The sequence below is a fragment of the Emys orbicularis genome, chromosome 1, assembly GCF_028017835.1.
Source record: "Emys orbicularis isolate rEmyOrb1 chromosome 1, rEmyOrb1.hap1, whole genome shotgun sequence".
In the NCBI taxonomy this organism is placed as follows: domain Eukaryota; kingdom Metazoa; phylum Chordata; order Testudines; family Emydidae; genus Emys; species Emys orbicularis.
In genome coordinates, this window is record NC_088683.1 from 110,665,636 (window position 1) to 110,692,638 (window position 27,003).

Here is a 27,003-nt window from a genome sequence, read left to right on the forward strand (position 1 = left end):
TTAGAATATTGATCTATGTGAGCCAAGCATGACTGACAGGAACCTTCATCATTTCATAGTAGATGAGCAGCCAGTATTGTAAATAGTCATCCTTCTAGAGGAGATCCGGATACACAACCCTCTCTATTCTCCATTGAGCCCTCAATATCTCAAGGCTCTGCTGAGAAATTTAAAAAATGGTATTAGTTAACTATTACGGGCATATTTCTAAATATTTAGAAATAGTAAGAAAAAGCAGAATATGTTAACTGTACAAATGGCTCTTTCTTGTATGGTACTGTACTTACTGCCACAAACGCTACGACCCCAGCTTGTTGGGCATCATCCATGTTGAGGCCATAAGTGATCTGACAGAACATATTGCACATTCTTTAGCCATTCTGTTGTTATTGTTGCAAGGCTCTTGACCTACTCTCATATAGAATATTAGAATGATGGACATTATTATTGTGAGAGGCTCTGCAATAGCGTTCCCAAGATATCATTTCACCAAGAGGTGTATACACTAGAGAATAATTTATTTAGCCCCAAGACTGTATAGGATAGAGCAGAGGTTCTCAAACTGTGATCCGTGGACGACCAGTGGTCTGCGAGCTCCATTCAGGTGGTCTGCGGATAGTTCCCTCTAAGGTGCGCACCTGGGCAGCCACACACAAGAGAATGAAGGGCCACTCACCTAATTAGGTGCCTGGACCCTAGAGAAGACGCACATGTAAGGTGAGGTGGTGGCCTTGGGGGGAATAGGGGGTAGGTGGGAGGGGGCAGTGGGGTGAGAAGAGGGGGTGGGGAAAATTTGGGAGGTGCAGGGCTGCGGCGGCCAGAGAAAGAGGCGACTTTCCCCAGCTCCAGGGCTGCAAATGCCGGGGAGAGATGGCCCTTCTTCCCAGTCTCAGCTCTGTGGTGGGGGAGAGAGGAAGAGACCCCCCTTCTTCCCAGCCCCAGCTCGGGGGCTGCTGCAGTGGGGGAGAGAGGGAGAGATCCCCCTCCTTCCCAGCCCCAGCTCGGGGGCTGCTGCAGTGGGGGAGAGAGGGAGAGATCCCCCTCCTTCCCAGCCCCAGCTCGGGGGCTGCTGCGGTGGGGCAGAGAGGGCACATCCGTCACATTAGAAAGGTAAGACTACTGATGTTAAAATATGAGTTGTGTGTTTTTATTTGTAGAACAAAAAAAGTTAATTATTATTACGGTTTTTTTATATAGCACTTTTAGCCAAAGCGCTTTACAATAGTTAGCTAATGGTACAAACAACATTTGGAAAGATCATTAAGTGGTCCACCAAGACCCTCAGCAATTTTCAAGTGGTCCATGAAAAAAAAAATTGAGAACCACTGGGCTACAGCATGACCATATTTGGCTAGAATGGAAGAGGCAGCCTAGCATGTGAAACAGCCCCAGAAAGATCTATGACTGGAAAGTATCACCAAATGGAGAGCAGTGCCTGTGTAATCTGCACAGCCCACGTCATGAGCACAGATGTACACCTACTCAGAAAAGCTATTCCCTTCTTCAAAAGTGTGAAAGGCAAACCCAGCCTATGCCGTGTGTATATATAGATGATGGTGAGAGCATTATAACAGCTCTGCCTCGGCTAACAGGAAGTACACAGCCAATGCATTTAATAACAAGCAGCCTAGGAGAGTGGGAAAAATAAGGAAAGGAGGAAAACATATCAAGGAAGACAAAAATAAATAGGATAGCATTTGAAGCCAGCAAAAGTTGCTGATTAAAAACTAACATCTGCTACTTAAAGTGACACTTATATTTGCAATATATTAGGATAGAAACTTTATGCTGAGAGAAATGAATGTTATAGCAACAATTTAGATTCCATGTCCTGTCCACATTCATACTACAAAGAGAGAAATATAAACAGAAAGGTTTGTAATAAAAAATTATGTAGATTCGGAGACAATAGTTGTGAAAGCACTGTATGAAAATCTGTTAGAATAGAAAAAAATTTCTAAATACTCTATCAACAGCAAAAAGACATCTATGGGTTTGGCTAAGAACTTTCTTGACTTGTATATTTTCATATATATTGGTCCTTAGACATGAATGTTCATCAACGGCAGAATACTTTCTATTTTGGAAGCTAATGCTCCTTTCGCAAACATGTTCTGACACATTTCTATAAAACTTTTTCTCCGAAGATCAGTAGTAGTAATAATAATTGATTCCCCACACCTAGATCTCAAGTATCTTGGCATATGACTGCCAGGACCTCTCATGTCACCCCTGCATTAATATTACTTTTCACTTACATTGCACCTTTCATCTGAGACTCTCAAAGCATTTTACAACAGTGGGGAAGTATCATCGTCCTCAGATTGCTAATGGGGAAACTAAGGCATGGAAAGATAAGGTTGGAGAACACTGTCTCACTCTGGCATTGTGACTGATTGTTATTATTATTATTATGTATTGATTGTTAAATGCCAACGGTGTGATCTTCAGTGTCAAAAACACAAAGGAAGATATGGTCCCTGCCTTGAGGGACTTACAGTCAAAGATCCAATCCTGTCAAAACACCTAAGTATATACGTAACATTGCTCACATAGGTAGACTGTTCAAGTAAGCAAAGTTATTCATATGCTTAAATGCGAAGCAGGATTGGGGCTTATGGGACCTAATTCTGCATGAGATTCTGCTAGTACAGATCCCCTGAACATGTGCAGCGTCCCATTGAAGTCAGGGGTGTAAGAGTCCCTGCCATCAGTTTTGGATGCAGAATCAGGGACCAAGACTGAGGTATAGTTGTGATGGGAGCTTTAACATAGAAATTTCTGAACAGTTGTGAATTTGAATTCTCACCTTTAACATTGTATGTCTATAGCTCTTTGAATGTACTGTAATAAATATATCTGTTGCCTAGTCATTCTTTTCTGGGGGGCTGAGAGGGGGCATGGGAGTGGGCAGAGGATGTTAGGCCCCTGCAGTTTTGCCATAAAATGTTCCTCATATATGACTCAGAAGTCTGTGCTTACTGGGACAATCAAAATACACAGTAGACATTCAAACTTGTAAAAGCATAGGCCAGGTGACTGTATTTGCCAGAAATGCTCACAGCTAGATCCCTTAATATAGTTTCAGAAAACTCAAAAGGCAGAAAACAATGTAAATTCCTCTGCTCATATAGGGTCAAATTCAGGGGTGACATAAATGTTGTGTGTAACACGTAAGTTAATCAGCCTGTCACACATTGAGTGCATGGAAGTGGGGGGCATCTGGCAGGAAACACAACCAGAAGCAGTATATTAGATGATATTGGAGAAAGCAAGCTTGACACTGGCTTATCTTGCACCTCTTTACACCCTTCTTTCAGTTTCTTTTTCTGCTAAAACCCACCCTTCCACTCTCCTATCATGTAAGTTACACCAACTTGCACTCACTTTTCAAAGTGCAACTTTCACCACCATTTATGCTTCCTCTGACTAAAGTGCACAAGGATGTGTCAACATTTTTCTCTTCAGCATTTTTTTCTACAAAAGGGCAGAATTTCAGCCATAATATTTTAGCATTTGGAATTCCTACTGGGCAATGTCCGTACTATAAAGTGTATTTTAGTTTTTTTTAAAACCCACATCTGGATTGTGTCTTAGGTTAGCAGTTAGATGTTGATCCATATATTGCTTTAAGTATGGTGATGGTGAAAAGACTTATTGTGAAAATATCATCTTGTTACTTTACACATGTGTATCATCTTGTTACATTCCCTATGTGTCCAAGTCTTATTTGCTTACTGGCAAAGGATTTCACCATAGTTAGAATGGCAAAGCCAACAGAGTTGTGAAAAAGAGAGCTGCATTCTATTCCAACTCATTCATTATCAGTAAAACTATGAGCTAAGTTCTTCTGATTGTTACTTTCAGCTACATTGAACAATCACACATTTTAGGATACAGACCTCCATCTCTCTCATGCAAGCCTGAGGCTACCTGATGTTTAACTTAATAACAACAACAGTGTTATAGCCAATTTAGAGAAATTATATTGGAGAATGTATTGTACTGTTACTTCCCTTTTCCATTTCAGAGAGGTAGCTCAGTGGACTAAGCCTCAGATTTTAAACACGTAGGTTTTATCTACCTTAGGCATTTGCCCTGATTCTGCCAGTCGGTAAATAATTACCAATGTAGATGCACTGGTGCAAACTCTTAGTGCACAATTTGCACTAGTTGAGCTCATCTTGGTTTTGAGCAGGGGTAAGCTTCATTGGTGCAAATCACAACTTTGTCTACACATGTGGTTTGCACTGATGCAATTACGCCAGTGCCTGGCCACTGATCACTGAAATCCGGGTAAATTCCCAATGCAGACAAGGTCTTATACATCGTGAACATGCTTGTTTAACTCGTTCCAGGGTCAAGTCATTGTGACAGGTTGGATCACAGAACCCTCCTTGGGAGCTGCCACCCAATGTGCCAAGACTACTTCTACCCCTGCCTTCCCTGCCAGTTCAGGACTCCAGCACCCTGTCTCGCTGAGCCAGACACTCCCATCTGCTCCAACAAAGACCCAGGGTCTGAATTAGTTGCCCCAAAGCTGCAGGTTTACCTGAAAGCAGCTAACAGAAGTGTTCCTGTCTCTAACACTCTGATTTATTTGGGTTTAGACCCCATTGGGAGTTGGGCATCTATTTTACCCTGTATAAAGCTTATGCAGGGTAAACTCATAAATTGTTCACCCTCTATAACACTGATAGAGAGATATGCACAGCTGTTTGCCTCCCCAGGTAGTAATACATACTCTGAGTTAATTAATAAGTAAAAAGTGATTTTATTAAATACAGAAAGTAGAATTTAAGTGGTTCCAAGTAGTAACAGACAGAACAAAGTAAGTCACCAAGCAAAATAAAATAAAACGCACAAATCTATGTCTAATCAAACTGAATACAGATAATCTCACCCTCAGAGATGCTTCAGTAAGTTTTTTCCTCAGACTGGACACCTTCCAGGCCTGGGCACAATTCTTTCCCCTGGTACAGCTCTTGTTCCAGCTCAGGTGGTAGCTAGGGGATTCCTCATGATGGCTCCTCTCCTCCCTTTGTTCTGTTCCACCCCTTTATATATCTTTTGCATAAGGCGGGAATCCTTTGTCCCTCTCTGGGTTCCCACCCCCTCTTTCTCAATGGAAAGACACCAGGTTAAAGATGGATTTCAGTTCAGGTGACATGATCACGTCACTGCAAGACTTCATTGCCCACTTGCCAGCACACATGTATACAGGAAGACTTACTGGTAAAACACAGCCATCTGGAGTCAATTGTCCTGGTTAATGGGAGTCATCAAGATTCCAAACCACCATTAATGGCCCACACTTTGCATAATTATAATAGGCCTTCAGAGTTATATTTCATATTTCTAGTTTCAGATACAAGAGTGGTACATTTATACAAATAGGATGATCATACTTAGTAGATTATAAGCTTTGTAATTATACCTTACAAGAGACCTTTTGCATGAAGCATATTCCAGTTACATTATATTCACTCATTAGCATATTTTTATAAAATCATATAGACTGCAATGTCACAGTCATCTCTTCATTTTTCCAAGATAGATAAACTCTTGAAGAATATGTAATTCCCTATATATAGTCTTTTACTGGAATTTGTAGTACAGGAATTTCCTTGGTGCAACCTTCCCCAAAAATGCAAGTCTCAAGGAATCCACTGGAAGAAAGAGCCATTCACACAGATGCTCTGTGCCACATTGGTTCCTGGGAAACCCTGTTTCCGCCAAAGACTTCATCCAGGAACGCTTATACTGGCTGCTGTGCCTGAAACTTCCCTCATCACATTGTGGTTTCCACAGCACAGAGAGGTGAGGCACAAAAGTTAATACTGCGCTGTCATTATTAATTTTAATTTGGAGCCTTGGTTCCCCAAACCTTCCATGTACAGATCCCCAACTGCTTGGAGGGGCTTCCATGAGGTGTTGGAGAAATGGAAAATTATGTCACAGAAGCAGGACTTCCTCTTCCTAGATTCCTTGGGTGAAGGCCTAAGTGATTTTAGCCCTTTCTACCTACAGAGATGGAGGGGATGATTTGAACCTGTGCTTTTGTAAACCTGAGATAGTCAAAGCAATCTATAGAGCATATTGGCATCTACAAATGATATTGATACAGAAGAGAATCCAAGGCTGCAAGAATACTTGTTTCATGAGATGATGCATAAGTCCACCATACTGACTTAGAGTTTGATCCTGCAAACCCTTACTCACGTGAGTAGTCTCATTGATCTTACTGAGACAAATTATGTGAGTATTGATACACTCAATTTGCAGAATAAGGCTCTTATTTAGTAACTGCTTCACTAAGGCCTGGTCTACAGTGGGGGGGATCGACCTAAGATACGCAACTTCAGCTACGAGAACAGTGTAGCTGAAGTCGATGTATCTTAGGTCGACTTACCTCGCATCCTCACGGCACGAGGTCAACTGCCGCCGCTCCCCCGTCGACTCCGCTTCTGCCTCTCACCGCGGTGGAGTACAGGAGTCGATGATTTATCGCGTCTACACTAGACGCGATAAATCGATCCCTGATAGATCGATCACTACCCACCGATCCGGTGCGTAGTGTAGACGTACCCTTAAGTGATAAGGTATGGGGCATTAGGCATTGCCCAGGATTACAGGCAGTGAGAAGCAGCACCAGCCCAGGGAAGCACATGGACGTATTCATTTCTATTTCAAGGAAGCAGAATAACATCCTTCTCTGCTGCAGGAGGGGAGCACAACTACTCTTATACTTCTTTATAGGGTGCAGCCCCTTACTTAGGGATTCATGGGCCAGTGCAGAGAGGGTGGAGCCATGGCCTCATCTCATCCTGGTTCCCTTTGTTGTGCCAAACACCCTTGTGGGAATAGAGTGAACAGTTCTTGACCTTTCAAATGCAATTCTGCCCTCAGAAAAGGGAGGAGAGAAGAACATTTTATACCCCCTCCTTCCCTCTCTCTATGCATATTATAGTAGGGCCAAGCAAAATTGGACCCTATGAGTTTATTTCTAAAGTGATTTAGACGAGGGGAGTGAATTTCCAAAGGATAAGAATAAATTTATTTCCAACAGCAACAAACTCTATTCAATCATGTCATCAAAGATTCATGCAGCTGAAGAAAGAATGTATGGAGACAGGAGCTATTTCCATTTTCTATGCTGCTAAATTATGGGTTCAAATTGATGGGAGAAAAAAAATCTTTGTTCTGACCATTATGAGGTGATACAATTGCTCGATGCACAACATACAGAGAATACTTCAGAGTTTCCTTTCCAGTGATTTTAATGGGAGACAAAGTGTATCAAATCCATTAGAAACGTAGCAAACTACCAAAAGAAAATAATTATGTTCCCCAGTTTTCACACCGGTCACTCCTAGAACTCCGGTAACATTTTAATAACCATACTGAATTTAGAGTGGTGTTAAGAGTTTAGTGTATTATTTCCTGAGTTGGTTTGATTTCTCTCTCTTGAGAAAAGAATTTTACATGAGATTGTATTTTGCATTTATGTTTGTTTATTACCTCTAATATAAATATTGTCTTTAATGAATTTTATGGTGCTATGGCTCGAGGTAGTATATGGTAGGTTTCTTCCTTGACCAAACAGATGTAGTTCTCCCTTGAACAAACAGGATTTTTAAAATAAAGCATGGAGGGGTACAAATAGGTACTGTGTCTCCTGCTTGTTTTTTTTTTTTTTTTTTTATTGGATAATTAAAACAGTTGGATACTCTTTGATTCTAGAAAATGTGAATAATTTATTGTGATTATTTTATTCCTTCCTACCTTTATGATTTATTTATTTGTTGAACCATATTCTTGCTCTTTTTTGACCTGATCAGCTAGTCAACGTTTCAGGGCCCTTGGGGTGTTCTGGTTGGAAGTAGAAATTGATGGAATCTGGTATTTTCTTTGATGTAGTTTTATTTACAAAGAATGTACAAAGTCCTGTCTCTGAACACAGAAGGAATCAAATAGCAGGAAACGGTTTCAGTTGCTTGTTTTTAGTACCAAAAACACCCTTTTCAGCCTGCACCCTGAACCAAAAACTGGTCACCCACCAGGGTCATCCATTGTGCTTTTAGCTGCTCCTTTAGGTAGTCTCTCTCTCTCTCTCTCTCTCTCTCTCACTTTCTCAGTTATTCTGTTCTGCCTTCCTTCCCACCCCACATACCCCCTTCTATCCAAATAATACTCAGCCAACACTCCTGGGCAGGTTCACAAACTCCTTTTGTCTTAGGTGGGAATTTTCACTCAACTCATAACAAGGTTCCACCCATCTCATGACAATATAAATAAAAAAGTTACTTAAGCTAGATACAGTATTTATATTCAACAAAAGTGAAATTCACGCCTGTGCAGAGGCCTTTGCACCACTTAAGTAACCACTGAAGCCCTCAAAAAAGGGTGTAAGTGGGACATAGCACAAGGATGAATTTAATAACATCAGAAGTAATGGGGCTGGAGGCAAAGCAGCATTAACTTCTGGCACACCACTTACCAACCTTCTTATGCCTTGCCTCAGCACCTTTCTGCTGCCTCCTCCAATCTCATGGGGGATATATGAGCATTTCCCATGCTTCTTCCACATAGTTAACCTGCTACAGTCCCTCTAATCAGTGCTCCCCAATTCTTATCTGCCTCAAGTACATACACAGACACCACCTCATACATATAAACTACTTGGTTTCAATAATCAGTTAAATTTACAAAGTGACAACTTATCACATCATTTCTGAAACACAAGCACTTATATTGTGTTCAATGGTGTAGAAGGTGGTTTCTATAATAGGTAGACATAATCCCAGGCTATAAAGAGTTTAAAATCTAGGAATCAGACTCTGTAGATCTGGTCTGTCCCCCATACTCTGTCATGGGCAGAACCCTATGCCATGTGGGTTCACTTGCAGGATCCTGCCCTAAATTTTAGACTGGAAGCAACAATTGAGGGACAAAAGAAATTAGAGGGGAACTGGACAAGGATGTAAATAAGATGTTGGTGTCACTCTGTGCACAATTTTAGGTAAGTTTTTTTAGTTTACATTTTAAATGGTTCACTGTTGTAGACTTTGTACCAAGTATCTAGGAGTCTCTTGGATGAGGTTTAGGACAGTGGCTGGTTTGAGTAGGTTTTTTGAATCTGTTTCAGATACCAGGGGAAGCATAGAAAAGAGAGAATTGGGTTTCACTTGCTACTTCTTGGATTTTATAAACTTCAGTTGTCCACAGAGTCTCTTTAGGGAAATCGGACATATAAGTCTGGGTGTTCTAGCAACAACAAAAGAGATTAGCATACTTTTCAGCCCTTCTTTATTTAAAAAAAAAAAAAACAGGAAAGGGGGTTCAAAACCCTTTCCCCTTGTAGCATGAAGCCATCCCCTGCAAACAGGGGCAAAAGCTCTTGTTCCCATTTCTGAACCTTCCTCTATTTTACCAGTCTGCAGCCATCTCCGCCCCTGCTTTTATGTCCTCCTCATTTTGCTCAGGGAACAACCTCTGTCAGCAAATGAAGACAGGGGTACAGCAGGGGCTTCAAGGGTGTGCGTGGTGGAGTTACAAGGAAGCAAGAACCTGCGCGGGGAGCCCGCGGAGTTTAAGAACCCTGATTCCAGGCACAACACTGCGATAGGCGTTCATTCAATCAGGCTCCCGAGGCGCATGCTCAGTTAGACAAGCGAGAGTTGCCCGGAGGCGCATGCGTAGTTTAGTGGCCTTTCTCTGCTGGGGTGGAGGGGGCCGGGCTCGGGCTGACCGATTGAAAACCGGAAGCGGAAACGCTGCGTGTAAAACCGCTTTTCCCTTCGGTTAGGCGGATTCCCCTCCCCCTTCACTGTTCCCGGCGTAAAGCGAGAGCTGCCGGCCCGGAACGTTGTAGTATAACCGCCCTAACTGCCGCTCGCCCGTGTCCCCTCCCCTAGGACAGCGAGAGCCGGCCAGAGAAGGATCCCTCCCCCCGACCTGAGCAGCGCTGCCCCTCTCCGTGTGGGTGCTGGGCCCTCGCCGCTCCCGCCTTCCCGTGTCTCTGTCAGGCGGCGCTATGTCTGACAAGGAGTTTATGTGGGCCCTCAAAAATGGAGACCTGGATGAGGTGAAGGACTATGTGGCCAAGGTAAGAGTCGGGCGGGGCCGTGATGGGGAGCAGCGCCCCGGCGGTGCGCTGGGGTATAGCGGTGTGTGTGTGTGCGTGTGCGAGAGAGAGAATAGGCCTCCTCTGCCCCCACGTTGCCAGGGGCCGGGCTGGGCGCTTGCAGGGGTGATAGCGCGATGGGGGGCGGGGGTACAGGCCAGGCGGTGGCGACGAGGATCGAGCGGGGCTGGGAGTTGTTTGCAGCCGGGCGCTCCGGGCCCAGAGGCCGGGAGGAGGGAGGGAGCGTCGGGCCACACGCGCGGGTGGGGAGGTGTCAGTGCCTGGGGGCTGCCCGCCCCCGTAGTGGCGGTAAGTCCTGCACAGGGAGCTGAGGGATAGCTCGGTGCTGGGCTCTCCTGACTTACTAGGACTGTCTCTACGGCCTTGGGCTGGTCCCGCTCCCGTTCTGAGTATCGGGGCCCCAACAGTACAGCGGGGGCAGTTCTGATCTACTGGGCATGGCTCTTAGATCCAGGAGAAGAGCAAAGGATTATTATGACAGGGTAATAAACATCTGTGTAGTTACTGTCAGGTCTTTCTGCCCTGAGCACTTCAGGGGATGAACTCTGCCCTCACTCCCTTGCAGCTACCATTGAGGATTGGGAATTGCACACATTGTGGGGGGAGGGAATTCTGCCTTGACAAATCTTCAAGATGCTGTGGGAGGTGGATATGCTCCCTTCCATCTTGGTAGAGATGATTCTAGCAGAAAGCAACAGAGGGTCCTGTGGCACCTTTAAGACTAACAGAAGTATTGGGAGCATAAGCTTTCGTGGGTAAGAACCTCACTTCTTCAGATGCAAGTAATGGAAATCTCCAGAGGCAGGTATAAATCAGTATGGAGATAACGAGGTTAGTTCAATCAGGGAGGGTGAGGTGCTCTGCTAGCAGTAGAGGTGTGAACACCAAGGGAGGAGAAACCGCTTCTGTAGTTGGATAGCCATTCACAGTCTTTGTTTAATCCTGATCTGATGGTGTCAAATTGAAGTTTTTTTGCTGTAAAATGGCTACCTTAACATCTGCTATTGTGTGGCCAGGGAGGTTGAAGTGTTCTCCTACAGGTTTTTGTATATTGCCATTCCTGATATCTGATATTCTAGCAGAGTTTCTCAAACTCATAGCATGGACCTGCATCTTACTGTGTGTTGCAGGCCATCTTTCCTCCTGACAGTTGCTTACCCTGAATACTTCCCTAATATTACATGTATCTTTATTGTATTACAGGCAATCACTTTTTAATTTATTTGAAAAAGGTAATTATCTTTTGCTGATTTATCTCCTCTTAACTAGAAGTAGTTAGACACTAGGTCAGTTTGATTTCTTTGTTTCTAGTAGCTTTTGTAGGCCTCCAGGTTCTTCTTTTCACTGAACATCCAGGATACCTGCAAAAGCTGTTGAAAGGAGCCAGCACTGTGTGAATAGAGAGCTCTCCATGGACCACTATTTGAACACTGTGAAGAATGTCAGATATAAGTTGATGCTACGAGATGCTTTAGCCATCTCCAACATTAGGAGCAATCTTGAAATGGAAAGTAACTAACATGGGGGGAGATCTATTTTATTTTATATTTCTGCTGCTGATTGAAAATGGTTTATTCCACCTCAATTTGAAGCCACCTTTATTTTCTGTGTTGAGTGCTTCTGATAGAGCAGACTAGCTAGTGATAGAAAGACTTAATAGATGTAATGATTCCTTCTTTCTCCCCTACCTATTAGGTGTGTCCACCAGATTGTTGTGAGGAATTATATTTTCTTCTCCTCTCTCTCCCGACACACATTCTGCCTCTTTGGTTCTCTTCCCCCTGCTTATGAAACTTCTATCTGCTGCGGCCCATTACTTTCCCACCATTAGTATAGTGTAGCCCTCAGAATCACGTAAACTTCATATTGCTGTAGCAGAGATTCCCACTCTGCATGGGAGAGTGCTTTTTACTGGCGGTGCACTCAGAATACTGAGTTCTTAGTGACTCCCCTCAGCACTTCTGAAATACTTCCAGTTGCCCTACACAAAACCATCCTTTGTTCCAGTTTGTTGTTGTTCTAATCTTAACTATGCACATTACCTCTAATGTTGCAGTCTTGTCCTTTCTTTTCATGTAAGGAGTTCAGTCTTCTGCCATGTTAATAACTGATTCGTAAATGTTTTCATTCCCTGACAGAAAACTACAAATAATCATGAAAGACAAGGGTCAGGGTGGGCTTCACCAGTGAGGTACAGAAGCAAAACCTTGTTGAGCAGCTCAGGCTCCTCTCCACTCGTAGCCCTGTAGGCATTAAAGATTCTGTACCCTGGATGTGCTGTTCTTTCACATCAGCCGCTGGGCTGGCTATTAGGTGTTCAATATATCTTAAACTACACGCTTTCATTTTCTGCTTAGAAGTGAGAAGGAGCCATGGGCCAATATTGTCATTGCTGTTGTTTAGCTGAAGTGTAGCAGCACTAGAGCACCTGTCTGCATGCTTGGAAAGACAACATTACATTGGCTTATGTAATATTTGGAAGGTTATTGGTCTAACTGTAAAGATCCGAAATTTTCATTATTTAAAATGAAAACTTAAATTCTGCAGAAATTGTGGGCTTAGGCCCTGTGTTTGCCAGTGAAAGCTTCCCATTGGCAAGTAAATTTTTCAAGCCTTCCTTAGTGTTTCCTTTATGCTTAACATTGTTATGTTCAGCAGTTGCAGACTTTTATTTTGACTCTTCTATTTTGACTGTCTCATTTTTACTAGAGATGGAGGTTTTGTGCTTTATTGTATAGGCCATTGGATAACAAGCAACAGCACATTTTTAATTTGTTGAACCCTTATTCCTTGGGTGTCTATGGCTAATCGTTTTCCTTTTCTTTTTGAAAATGAATAGTGTCTATTGGCTTCAGGTATGCCTTTGCTGGAGATTATGTGGGATGGTAAGAATTCTGTGTGATTTTCCCCCTCTTGCTTTACCCACTCAAATTCTTAAAATTCCATTGTAGGAAGGCCCCATGGAATAAGATCACTACTATTCTGTTGGGGATGGTCCTATGTGTAGTAGTGTAGACAGTGATTCTTCCTGGGCAGAAGGGAACCCAAACAGAATGGGGAAGTGGAAGGCATACATAGGGAATTAAATATGACTATTCAAAAGAAGTGAAGGGGGGGGGAGGGGTTAGCTTTGTGGCAGAGCATATACAGCCTTGTATACAGTGATGAGCTCCCAAAATCCTAAGAACCGGTTCCCTACCGGGTCCTCAGTGGCACTTCGGTGGCAGGGGGAGGTCTTCACTCGCTCCGGGTTTTCGGCGGCAGGTCCTTCACCCGGAGCAAGTGAAGGACCTGCCGCCGAAGTGCCGCTGAAGACCCGGTAGGGAACCGCACAGTGAGTACAAGCCCCACATGCCTGTCTCCCCCCCACCACGCATCCATCTGACCCCAACCCATGTCCTGCTCCCGACTGCCCCCCTCAGAACCCGCAACCCATCAACCCCCCCCTCCTTGTCCCCTGACCACCCCCACCCTAACTGCCCCCCAGTACCTCACCCCCTACCCAACTCGCCCCACTCCCTGTCCCCTGACTGCCCCAACCCCATCCACCAACACCCCGACAGATGCCCGAGACTCCCACGCCTACCCAACCCCCCCGTCCCCTGACTGCCTCCCCATAACCTCCGCTCCCTCCAACCACTCCCTACCCCTCCTCCCAGCCCTGGCTGGCCCCCTTACTGTGCTGCTGTGTAAGGATGCCGCGCAGCCGCTGGAGCTTGCAGCCCCACCCCCTTGCCCAGAGGTGAAAGTAAGCTGGTACGCCCCCATATGGCGTACCGGCAAGAGCAGGGGCTGGAGCCCCAGGCCCTTTAAATTGCCACCAGAGCCCCACTGCTGGAGCCCTGGGGTAGCGGCAGTGGGGCTCTGGGGGCTATTTAAAAAGAAGCAGCAGGAGCTGCAGACTATCGGCCCTTTAAATAGCTGCCAGAGCCCCGCTGCCACTACTCCAGGGCTCTGGGGGCTATTTAAAGGGCCGGGGCGGTAGAAGCAGGGGAGCCCTGGGCTCTTTAAATAGCCCCCAGAGCCCTGGAGTAGCGGGGGGCTCCAGGGGCTATTTAAAGAGCCGGGGCTACAGCTGCCTCTGCCCCCCTCTCCCCCCCGGTCCTTTAAATAGCCGCTGGAGCCTGCCACTTCCCCCAGGGCTCCGGCAGCTCTGCGAGGGGGGAAGCAGGGAGGGGCCGGGGGAGCCTTGGCCTCCCCAGCTGGGAGCTCAGGCGGGCCAGATAGGATGATCCCGCGGGCCAGATGTGGCCCGCGGACTGGAATTTGCCCGCCCCTTTAGGAACCGGTTCTACACCGGCTTCTAAATTTAGCAACCGGTTCTTGCGAACCGGCTCCAGCTTACCACTGCTTGTATATACTGAAGAATTTTGCAGGGCTAGGTAACTCTTACTTCCCCCTCTCTCTTGAAATAAACCTTGTGTCCACACAGAAGTACTCCTGTTGGTTTAGTAAAGAATTTAGGTAAAGTTGTTGAGTCTGTTATTCTAGGCTTAATCACTGGATGGATGGATGGAAGTACTTGTGCAAACCTTTTATAATAATCTTTTGCTCTATACTTATCAAAGCTTCTGTACTTTGATGGCTGAGATTGACATCCTTTCCAGGCTGGCCTGGAACATCACCCATGTTGTTTCCCCCCTGAAAGTGCTGCAGTTTATATCCTCATTTGGCAAACCATCTAGTTTACCAGCTGTAAGACAGATCAGCAGGTAGTTCGTGAAACTGAAACTCTCAGCCAGCAAAAGTTGGCTCACTGACTGAGAGTAGTGTAATGGGAAGGTTGGAAATGGGCAACATTTCTAGGTGGCATTCAACTGGTGGGCATGGCTGGTGGGGGATTCTTGGTTAGTGAACAAAGGAGGCTCAGTGGCTCAAGCTACTGTGGAGTGCAGCTAGTGGCTATGCTTCCTCCCCCGTGATGGGCATGGGTATAAAGAGGGCCTTGGATTGAATTAAGACAGTGCTAGTGAGGACACAAGACAAACCTAAAACAAGTTCACTGACTTGTGTGGAACACTGCTTCCACCCATTTATTACAATTGTTTGGAGCATAAACTATTAGGTCTTACAATGAGAGAGAACTTGGATCTTGATTGCTAAGGTTCTCTCAATGTGATGCAAATTAACAAAAATAAAAAAAAGTTCTAAGGCACTGGTGGCTGGATCTACTCTTCTAACTGGTATATTTAAACTTCTAAACCAGTTAGAAGAACAGTACCAGCGACTAGAACCTTGTCATACATGTTGATCCACCTGGTTTAAACCAAGTTAGATTTCTTTTTTTCAAGAGGGGCGATGGTAGGGCATGTCTACCCTGGGGAAAACAGCCAAAGTTGGCAGGTGTGAGAGTTATCTCTATTCTGCATCACTTTAGGCTATGGCTACACTGTGCACCTTACAATGTAAGTGTGTAGCCGCTCTTTATCTCTGGGAGAGAGCTTTCCCGACGACAAAATAAAACCACCCCGAACAAGGGCAGTAGCTTCATCAACAGGAGAGCAGCTCCTGCCAATGAAGTGCTGTCCACGCTGATGCTTTTCGTCCTTAAAACTTTTGTTGTTCAAGGGGGTGTCTTTTTCACACCCCTGAGCGACACAAGTTTTAATGATGAAAATGCAGTATAGACAAAGCCTTATATTGCTCTCCTTAACTTCCCTTTAGTTGATTGAAAGAATATTGTTGACAGGCTCCAGAGGGAGAATTAACACAACCCTGTCACTGTCCAACAATAAACATTGTTAAACTGGGTTTGTATACAGAGACCACAGCCTGCTTAGTACCATGGCATACACATTGTTGTATCTTTACCTATTTTTCCTTCTTTTCTAAAATCTTTTTATTAAAGCCTTTGAAATGTAAAGTATTAAATAATGCTTTCATTTTAATAACATCTTTCTTCCCTTTCTTTTATCTGGAGAGAGTTTTTTAAAAGGGGGAAGGGAAAACCTTGTTGACAGTCTCTTAAATGATGGTAACTGTCCTTTTTGGGAAAAGAAAATAAATTAGTTGGTATGAGCTGGAGCTGTTGCTGTTGAAGTCTTTTCATCCCAGTTGGTGATTATGATTCAGCTGGAGGTGATCAGGATGGTGATGTTATCTGTCTCCCTCTGGCCTGGCCTGGCCTGGTCAGGATATTTCTCAGGATCAGGTTGATGAAGGCCCGAGGTCCCCAGAAATGGTGGTGGTGTTGGCCATGATAGCGAAGCTTGTTCCAGTAGTCTCTGTCTGTTCTTCCCCTCTGCTGTTCTTTTGTATGTGACCCACAAAATCTTTCTTTTAAGGACCCCAAAAGGATGTGATGATTGAAATAGACCATCCCCTCATTATTTTGTCCACCTATTGCGCCTACTATCTATCAGTTTTATTTTATTAACTTCTGGCTCCATATCATTTGTTTTTAACATGCATAATTTCAACAGTCCTTGAAGTATATCAATGTTGCCTTTTTGGTTTCAACTAATTCAGTTTGTCTGTCTGGTTTTCTTGTACCTGTTCCCATCCACATTAGCTGTTATAGATTATTGTGACATTTTATGAATGTACTCATTTTTTACAGTTAAAACTCACAATTAGGGTAAATTTGTAGGCCCAGTTGCCACAACAGTGTCCAGATGGGCTTCCAAGCATGTCCTAAGGTCAACAGGTTTGACTTAATACAGGTCAAGGCAAGTTCCATAGTTGAAAGGCCCTCCTAGATAATTCCCTGCCGGAGACATCCTTCCCCACTTGCAAAAGGGCTACAGGTCAAGTGCATCTTCTCTCTGTAGCTGAGTTCTTTATTATAGGTCAAAGCCAATACCTTAAATACCAACCAGAAACTGATAGGTGATTGATGTATACCATAGCAATATAATATGCACATAGCAGTATTTATTGATTAACAATTAGAAAGCTGAATTCTGCACCAACTTCAGTTTCAGGAAGGACTTAAGATCTATTCTAACTCATGTAGAATACACAGCACCAAAAGGCATAAAATAGCAAGATCCATATCCAAAATAAAATGTTTCAACTTTCTGGTAATACAAAGGTCAGTGTTGGCCTTTGCTGCCACTTGTCTAGTTGCAGCTGGTATTTTATCTGGACCCCAAAACTGCAGAGCTTACAACAAGGAGTGGATATACACAATGAAAGGAGAAGACCACCTTATTTTCTAGCTACTTCCTCTAAACCAATCAATATCACCTTGATCTTTTCTGGATCCAGTATTGGTCAGCTAGCCCTCAACCAAGCAGAGAACAAAGGTAATTGACTGCTTTGAATGTGATGGAGATATTTATGAGCATGCCACATTCCAGGTCTCCTTGCTAACACTTCCAATGGCTTCATACACAGAGTAGACAACATGGAACCCTGCAGAATCTCACATGAGAACCCTTGGAGAGAAGCACTTGCATGTCATTACCTTTTGAGTGCTTGGCAAAAAAGAACAGAGCTACTAAAGGGTAGCACTGTACAGTCCTGCTAGAACTGCAGATGAATCAATACATTTGATCAGCTCGTTGTCTTTGATACAGTATCAGCATGAACACCTGATCTTCATCTATCATCATAAGATGTATCCAATTCGGTGTCTATGCCCCATGTCTGTTCTCAAACTGACAAGGTTAGTGATGGTTTGAGAATAGTTTTGACACATCCTTTTCAGTAACATTAGCCAAGAGTGGAAAACTAGATACAGGTGATAATTGGCCAGATTGTCAGCTTCAAGTGACTTTCTTGTGCAGTATCTATGTATGTGATTCTTAGACTATGTAGCTGGCTTTCATCATTGTCAAGGATGTCTAAATAATATCCTGATGATCTTCACCAGCCATGAAGGACATGAGTCTTGAGCATTTTAGTAACATGTGCTTAGCACCTCTCATAGCTCAGACTCTGAAAGAAACTCAAAGAGAAGACTAACACACTATTGAGGTTTATTTCACTTGTAACTTTTAATAATTAAGAAAAATCAGCAATTTGAGGTCAATCAGGTTACAGTCCTTACATGGGAAGAAGCATCTTATAGGAAGATTTAGGGTGCTGTGTGTGTTGGGGGGGTAGGGGTTGATCCTGTAAAGACTATCATAATACATGTGCATAAGGGGGCAAATTTAAGGTTGCCCGGGCAACCTAAATTCTAGCACTTCCTAACATTCAAGTGCTCGAAGTAAGCATGAATGGGGATCAATTTTATGAATTTATAGCTAAATATTTTTAAAGCTGAAATCTAAGAAGTTGAATCTGCCAATTTGATAAGTGTTGGTCAATATTTGAATCTAATTTAATTAGGGTAGACCCATCTTTACAGAGTGAGGAAGTATTAGCATAATGATGCTAGGTTCCTTTTAGATCAGGTCTTGAGCAGTATTTCTCAAATTGGGTGTTTGGTGCTCTTAACCAATCAACAGTTTTTATTAATTTATCCAAATGCACTTAATTATAGACTCAGCAGTTTATAGATGAAGTTTAGGGTACTCCAAATGTTCTAGGCATGTACTGAATATATAATAGTCTTGTGAGCAGTAGTCCTAGACTAGGGTTGAGGTACAGTAGTTACACCATGTAACAAATCACCAAAATGTCTGATTACTTATCAGTTCTTTAGTACCTTTAATATATTTTTCACCCTTCCAGTACTTCTCCGAGCAGTAATGCTATTTTAAGGTACTCTTAGGAATGTAGTCCCTGTTTGAATTGTTTGGTGTGAATGGGAGAAATTTTAAGTATTAAGAGTAACTGCTTAAAGCTGTGTTTTTGTGATTTTTACAACAATTTACTTAGGCTTATAAAAGGGAAATAATGGATATAACATGACTTACAAAAAAAGTCAAAATATGATTCATTGGAGTCTCATCGGACAGCATGTATACTCACCAAGAACTTGTGTTCTTTAAAATAAGTAACTGAAAGAGAATCTCTAAAATTAAATCTCACCACTACTTCTTAAGCCTGGTAACTCTTGCAGGGGGGAGATTTGGACCTCACCGCTGCTCCAGGTGTCCAGTAACATTTCTAGTTTTGCTGCAGCTTCGGTGGGTTCATCAACTATGGGGTCCACACAGTGGCCTCAAGTTTATATACTCTGCTTCAGGGTCCATTGGAGGAGGACCATCTTATTTTCTATTGGGCTCTGGTTGGGACAGTGTTCTGATTTCAGTTCTGTTTCTTTGTCATCTACTGGATACCAATGGAAACATCAGTGTAATAAGTTTCTTCAATTCTTTTATCAGTAGAGCCCTGCAAATCCATACATATCTGCATCCGTGGACTATTTTTGTGGATTGCAGATCGGATGCAGATATAAATTTTGTATCTCCGCAGAGCTTTTATTGGAGGCCTTTTATGTTTGAAATTAGTTAAAGATTGTATTTCAGTGTTAATCAGACTATTAACTGGAATCCTCATTTATCGCAAATACTTTTAATATTCCAAAGTTATATCCTGGTTCTTTCATAGCTGCTGGGCCCTTTGGCTTACATCTAAAATGCAATAAAATACCTATGGCTGGCCCTGATCAGCTGGCTGAGGCTGTAGGGCTAAAAATATCCAGTATAGACTTTTGGACCCAACTCAAGCCCAAATGTCCGTGCTACAGTTTTATAGCCCCACAGCCCAAACCCTGCAAGCCCAAGTGAGTTGATCTGGGCTCTGAGACTCTGTGCTGCAATTTTTTTTTTTTTTCCCTGTGTGTCTAAAGCTGAAGGTGGGGGAAGTTCATCCAGAGGTGGCCTTTGTGGCCATACTTGCCCTATGCAGTTAGTTAGAGAGACAAAATGGTGAGGTAATATCTTTTATTGGACCAGCTTCTTTTGGTGAGAGACAAGCTTCCAAGCCACACACAGCTGCTCTTTAGGTCTGGCTGCAGTTACTGGGAATCAGAGTGGATTGATTTAAATCAAAGTGACTTTAATCACTAATCTTAATCATGATGTAAATCAGCAAGCAGGAAACCTAAATTTAAATTTATTTTAATCTTGTTTTGCATTTGTACTTTTTAATTTTTTTTTCCTAAAGAGAGGTTGATTCTCACTGGTTGGTTAAAACATTAAAGCATTCACCACTAATCTAGTCTTTACACGAAAGTTGGTACTTCTTGCTAACCAGGAGTATACACAGTATCTTTACATTTATTTGAGCCGTTGTATAGTTTAAGATAGTTGTTTGTATTTTTTTTTAAGTTTTACATTCATTGAGAAAATGATGGATGATTAATTTCTTGTATACTAGATTAGTTTCTTACTAGTACTGTTCGGCTGTATTTGGATGTAAATTGAAATTTAATTAAATGCACAAAATGAGCATTTTGAAACAGTTAAAGGTTACGTTAAATGTGCTGGATACATAAGAAAAGTATGTTTATCAAAACATGTTTTGCATTTAAAACTGGTTTATTAAACAAAGGAAGTATTATCTGTAGTTAGTGAATTGAACTGATTGTTTCTGGTTATCATTTCTTTCAAGATTTTAGAACTAGTATATCTCACTTCATACTAAGTTTTTATATATATTTGGATTGAGGAGAAAAACAAGCTTTCCTTCTTTTTCAACTTCCAGTCAGTTCCTTAACCTTGAATAAACTAGTTGTGATGGGTTCGGTCACAGAGACCCCCTTGGGACTGTCAACTGATGTGCTGGAATTATCTCTGAGCCCATTTTCCCTGCCAGCTTGGGACTCCAGAACCCTGCCTTGTTGACACGCTAGCCTGCTGCAGCACAGACCCAGGCATGGCCCACGCACCCAAAGCTGCAGATTTTAAACAAAAACTGCTCAGCAGGTTACCTGCCTCCAGCACCCAGTTCCCAATGGGATCCAAACACCAAATAAATCCGTTTTACTTTGTATAAAGCTTATACAGGGTAAACTCATAAATTGTCCGCCCTCTATAACTGATAGAGAGAGATGCACAGCTGTTTGCTCCCCCAGGTATTAATCACTTACTCTGGGTTAATTAATAAACAAAAGTGATTTTATTAAGTATAAAAAGTAGGATTTAAGTGGTTTCAAGTAATAACAGACAGAACAAAGTAAGTTACCAAGCAAAATCAAATAAAACATGCAAGTTGAAGCCTAATACATGAAGAGACTGAATACAGGTAAATCTCACTCTCAGAGATGTTCCAATAAGCTTCTTTCACAGATTAGACTCCTTCCTAGTCTGGGCCCAATCCTTTCCCCGGTACAGTCCTTGTTGGTTCCAACAGGAATCTTGGGTGAGAAGTAGGGGCTTTCTCATGACCGGGAACCCTCTTCGTTCTCTTTCACCCCCTTTTTATAGCTTTGGCACAAGGCGGGAATCTTTTCTCTCTCGGGAAACCCACCCCTCCTTCTAAATGGAAAAGCACCCGGTTTAAGATCGATTCCACCATTCTTCCTGGGCTGGCTTACAGGAACACAGGAAGGCTTGCAAGTAAACAAAGTCATTTACAACCAATTGTCCTAGTCAATGGGAGCCATCAAGATTCTAAACCATCATCAATGGCTCACACTTTGCATAATTACAATAGAACCTCAGAGTTATACTTTATATTTCTAGCTTCAGATACAAGAATGATATATACATACAAATAGGATGAACACACTCAGTAGATTATAAGCTTTGTAATGATACCTTACAAGAGACCTTTTGCATAAGGCATATTCCAGTTGCATCATATTTACACTCATAAGTGTATTTCCATAAAACATTATGGAGTGCAACATCACACTAGTCATTGAACTGAACTACCTGAATAAACTGAAATGATGAAGGTTCTCTTTGCTCCTGAAGAAGAAACGATTGCAGTCAAAAGATGGTATAGTCTTCAACAAACTCTTGTTCTAGGTGCTTAGCTAGTGACTTATACCAGTTCGGTGATTTGACTTTCTTTAAAACTTTGGCAGCAAGCATGTACTGTTTAATATTTTTATTTTATTTAAATTATTTCAATAGATTGTCATAATTTTGAATAGGGTTATTTTTAAAAAGGGGGGAGGGATAGCTCAGTGGTTTGAGCATTGGCCTGCTAAACCCAGGGTTGTGAGTTCAGTCCTTGAGGGGGCCACTTAGGGATCTGGGGCAAAATCAGTACTTGGTCCTGCTAGTGAAGGCGGGGGGGCTGAACTCAATGACTTTTTGGGGTCCCTTCCAGTTCTATGAGATAGGTATATCTCCTTATAGTAAAAGAAAAAATGTACACCTCTACCCCAATATAACGTGACCTGATATAACGCGGTAAAGCAGCGCTCCGGGGGGGCAGGGCTGTGCACTCTGGTGGATCAAAGTAAGTTCGATATAACGCGGTTTCACCTATAACACGGTAAGATTTTTTGGCTCCCGAGGACAGCGTTCTATCGGGGTAGAGGTGTAGTTTCATTTAAAAAACAATTTTTACTAATTTTTTTTTTTTTAATTCACCTTGTTTGCGGTTCCTGCTTATGTGCTTCTACCTTGAAAGCCTTGTAGGATCCTTCATACCTGACCAAAATTGGGATATTTGGAAGCGTATTGCTTTACTATATAGCTAGCCCTTCTTGTAAAACATTCACCCCTCCTTGGCTAGGATCTTTTAGAGCCTTGATTGGGGGTTGTAATAAACCATTAACTCCATTTCACTTATAGTCATGTGATGCAGATAGCAAATTCTTATTGCAAGATTTTATTGGAAAATTGATATTATACATACAACAAATATATTAAACAAGGAAATGACCTTTCTATAAAGGTTTTCCATATGAGTTCCTAGCTGAAAATTGTACTCTTTCAGTTTTTGTGAATGGTAGTAAAGTCCATAGTCAAACCCTTTCTGATATTCACACCTGGGCACCTGTTTTCAGTACCGAACTCTGATGAAGCTCAAGTACCTTCTTGTGGATTTTCTATCTATATATTAATATTAAGATGTGATGAGAGAAACTTTCTAAACTACTTAAACACGCTTGAGTCATTGCTGTAAAACTGAATTCTCTAATTGTTTACATCGAATGTCTACTTTGGATAAAAACTAGTATTGTTTGGATATTACTGTCTGTATTTCCCACCTTGTTTGTTTCCTAAACTGGAATGGGGTTCAACATTAATTGTGTAGACCCCGGAATTTTGTTTTTGTGAATAGCTTTTTCATTTCATTCTGTCTTCATACGAGTCCATGCATGTAGTCACACTGAAATTTAATTCCACATCTGTGACTGTTAATCTCGCTGAGGAATAGTGATAATTCAATACTGTGAATAATCCCTTTGTTATTGGTGACACCAGGGAATACTCGCATGAGATTTAAAAACAAAAACAAAAAATCCCAAAATAATCTCTTGACGAATGTAGAGGACAATATTATGCATAATAACTAAAAACGGTATAATTTACTTTTGGATCACACTGTTCTTTAACTCTTTTACCTGGTGTTTGGATTTGAGGTAGCAGTGGAATATTTTAAAGGGTGAGTAAGTCTTGACTTAGGGTATGTCTACACTACGAGAGTAGTTCGATTTTACTTAAAGCGAATTTGTGGAACCGATATTACAAAGTTGAACGTGTGTATCCACACTAAGGACAGTAATTCGACTTTGTGAGCCCACACTAATGGGGCAAGCGTCGACATTGGAAGCGGTGCACTGTGGGCAGCTATCCCACAGTTCCTGCAGTCCCCGCTGCCCACTCGAATTCTGGGTCGAGCCCCCAATGCCTGCTGGGGCAAAAAATGTGTCGAGGGTGGTTTTGGGTAACTGTCGTCATTCAGCCGTCACTCCCGCCCTCCCTCCATGAAAGCGCTGGCGGGCAATCAGTTCGCGCACTTTTCTGGTGATTGACAGCGCGGACGCCACAGCACTGCGAGCATGGAGCCCTCTGCGATCATCGCTGCAGTTATGGCCGTTGTCAACACCTCGCACCTTATCATCCACCTTTTTCAGAGGCAGATGCTGAGAAATCGGGCGACGAGGCTACGGCAGCGCGGTGAGGACATTAAGTCTGAGAGGGGCACAGACCTCTCACAAAGCAAGGGACCCCGCGCCGTGAACATCATGGTGGCAATGGGTCATGTTGATGCTGTGGAACGGCGATTCTGGGCCCGGGAAACAAGCACGGACTGGTGGACCGCATAGTGCTGCAGGTCTGGGATGAATCACAGTGGCTGCGAAACTTTCGCATGCGTAAGGGAACTTTCCTGGAACTTTGTGAGTTGCTGTCCCCTGCCCTGAAGCGCAAGGACACCTGGATGCGAGCAGCCCTGACTGTCCAGAAGTGAGTGGCCATAGCCCTCTGGAAGCTTGCAATGCCAGACAGCTACCGGTCAGTCGCAAATCACTTTGGAGTGGGCAAATCTACCGTGGGGGTTGCTGTGATGCAAGTAGCCAACGCAGTCGTTGAGCTACTGCTCTCAAAGGTAGTGACCCTGGGAAACATGCAGGTGATCATAGATGGCTTCGCCGCGATGGGATTCCCAAACTGCGGTGTGGCTATAGATGGAACTCACATCCCTATCCTGGGACCGGCCCACCAGGCCAGCCAGTACATTAACCGAAAGGGCTACTTTTCAATGGTGCTGCAAACACTGGTGGACCATAGGGGACGTTTTACCAACATCAACATCGGATGGCCGGGCAAGGTTCATGATGCTCGCGTTTTCAGGAACTCTGGTCTGTTTAGATGGCTGCAGGAAGGTATTTACTTCCCGGACCACAAAATAACTCTTGGGGATGTGGAGATGCCTATAGTGATCCTCGGGGACCCAGCCTCCCCGCTAATGCCCTGGCTCATGAAGCCCTATACAGGCGCCCTGGACAGTGAAAAAGAACTCTTCAACTACCGTCTGAGCAAGTGCAGAATGGTGGTGGAGTGTGCTTTCGGACGTCTCAAGGGGAGATGGAGAAGCTTACTGACTCGCTCTGATCTCAGCGAAACCAATATCCCCATTGTTATTGCAGCTTGCTGTGTGCTCCACAATCTCTGTGAGAGCAAGGGGGAGACGTTTATGGCGGGGTGGGAGGTTGAGGTAAATCGCCTGGCTGCTGATTACGCCCAGCTAGACAGCCGGGCGATTAGAAGAGCCCAGCGGGACGCGCTGTGCATCCGGGAAGCTTTGAAAGCTAGGTTCCAGAGTGAGCAGGGTAACCTGTGACTATTAAGTTTGTTTATTCAGAAGCTGAACCTGCCCCCGTTTCTTTACCCAGTTAATGTTGACTATCCTCTCCAGTTACCAACCCCCTTACCCCCCTTCCAACACACCTTTAAAAATAAAATAAATGAAACTTTGTTCATTAACACCATTTTCTTTATTAAGGATTTCGTAGTAAAGTGTTGAAGCTGGAACGCAGACTGTGGTGGGGAGCGGGTGTAGTGATGGAAAGGACGCTTCTAAACTCGAGGAATGACAGGCTCCTGCTCCTAGAGCAGTCCGCAGTGGTGGACTGGTTGTTTCAACGGAGCCTGCCACCCCTCCTTTTCGGGACTCTGTGTGTGGGGGCTATGTGACTTTGTGGCGGGGGAGGGCGGTTACAGATCCCCTGCTGCGTGGCTCTGTCATCCAGGCTAAGGACCGCTGCATAAGATCTGTAACCGCCCTCCCCCGCCACAAACTCGCATAGCCTCCCCACACAGAACATGAAAACCACCTCCCAGACTGACCAGGGTGCCTAGTGATTGCAATGTGTGTGTGACCTTCTGCTGAACCTGCCCCCGTGTCTGTACCCTGGTAAAGGTGACTGTCCTCTCCAATTACCAACCCCCTTCCCCCCCTTCAAACACACTCTCCTCTAAAAGAACATGACGGAAACAGTAATTAACAGAAACATATTTTTTATTAACAACTACACAGTTAGGGGATGAAACTGGGACGGGGGCTTGGGTGAGGTGCTTTTGGAGTGAAGGAAAGGACTTATCAAATCTTTGGGAATGAGAGCCTTCTGTTACTTGAGCAGTCTGCAGGGGTGGAGTGACTGTTTTCACGGCCCCGCCGCCCCTCCTTCTTGGGACTTTGGGTGAGGGGGGTATGGGACTTTGTGGCGGGGGAGGGCGGTTAGAGATAGAATGCAGAGGGGGCTCTGTCCTCCTGCCTCCCGTCCTGCAGAACATCTACAAGGTGCCGGAGCGTGTCCATTTGCTCCCTCATTAGTCCAAGCAGCGTTTGAGTCGCCTGCTGGTCTTCCTGCCACCACCAGTCCTCCCGTTCGCTGTGTGATCGCTGGTATTGTGACATGTTCTCCCTCCACTGGGTCTGCTGTGCCGCCTCGGCTCGGGAGCAGCCCATAAGTTCTGAGAACATCTTGTCCCGTGTCCTTCTCTTTCGTCGCCTGATCTGCGCCAGCCTCTGGGAGGGGGATGCCGGGGTAGCTCGGGAGACACTCGCAGCTGTGGGATGGGAAAAAGGGAGTGAATTCCTCAGAAAGATACAATTTTGCGAACAATGAATATAGTCTTTCTCTGTGAACAAGACCATGCACAGCACCTATCACATGTGCACTCAGTACAAGGTCGAATTTTCGGCCTTCCCATTGAGTGCCTGGGGTCTTGCTGTACAGATCACACAAGCGGGGCCGGACAACGGAATTCGGCTAGCAGGCGGACATGGTAAGCCGTAGACTTTTGGCTGCTTAAAGCTTAATTTATAGCAGTGCCCTCCTTTCACGTTCCAAGCAATGCTCCTAGCGTTGGCCAGTTCCTGCTGCCGGCAATCCGGCCAGCATGAACTCTGCCCCTGTCCCACCCTCCTCGCGGCTGTCCCCGGGAAAGATCTCTGCATGCTGCCCCTGTCACGCCTCCACCGCGTGGCTGTAAACGGCCTGTTACAGTTATGTAAAGGAACAGGCAATCAGTCCCAATACTAACATTCCCTTAATTCAAAGCAGGTCACCATGCGTGATATCACTCTGATGAGGATTTCGGAGACAGAGA

At 43.9% G+C, this 27,003-nt stretch overlaps 1 protein-coding gene across 1 annotated transcript in view; it reads left to right on the forward strand.

Moving 5' to 3' along the window:
• Nucleotides 1-9,776: 9,776 nt before the first annotated feature.
• The window catches only part of MTPN (myotrophin), a 60,226-nt gene continuing 42,999 nt past the window's right edge, over nucleotides 9,777-27,003 (forward strand). The window contains exon 1 of the mRNA XM_065402285.1: nucleotides 9,777-10,108. Within this exon, the coding sequence (XP_065258357.1) occupies nucleotides 10,037-10,108 (72 nt within the window). The 5' untranslated portion in view covers nucleotides 9,777-10,036. The remainder of the gene's footprint in view (nucleotides 10,109-27,003) is intronic.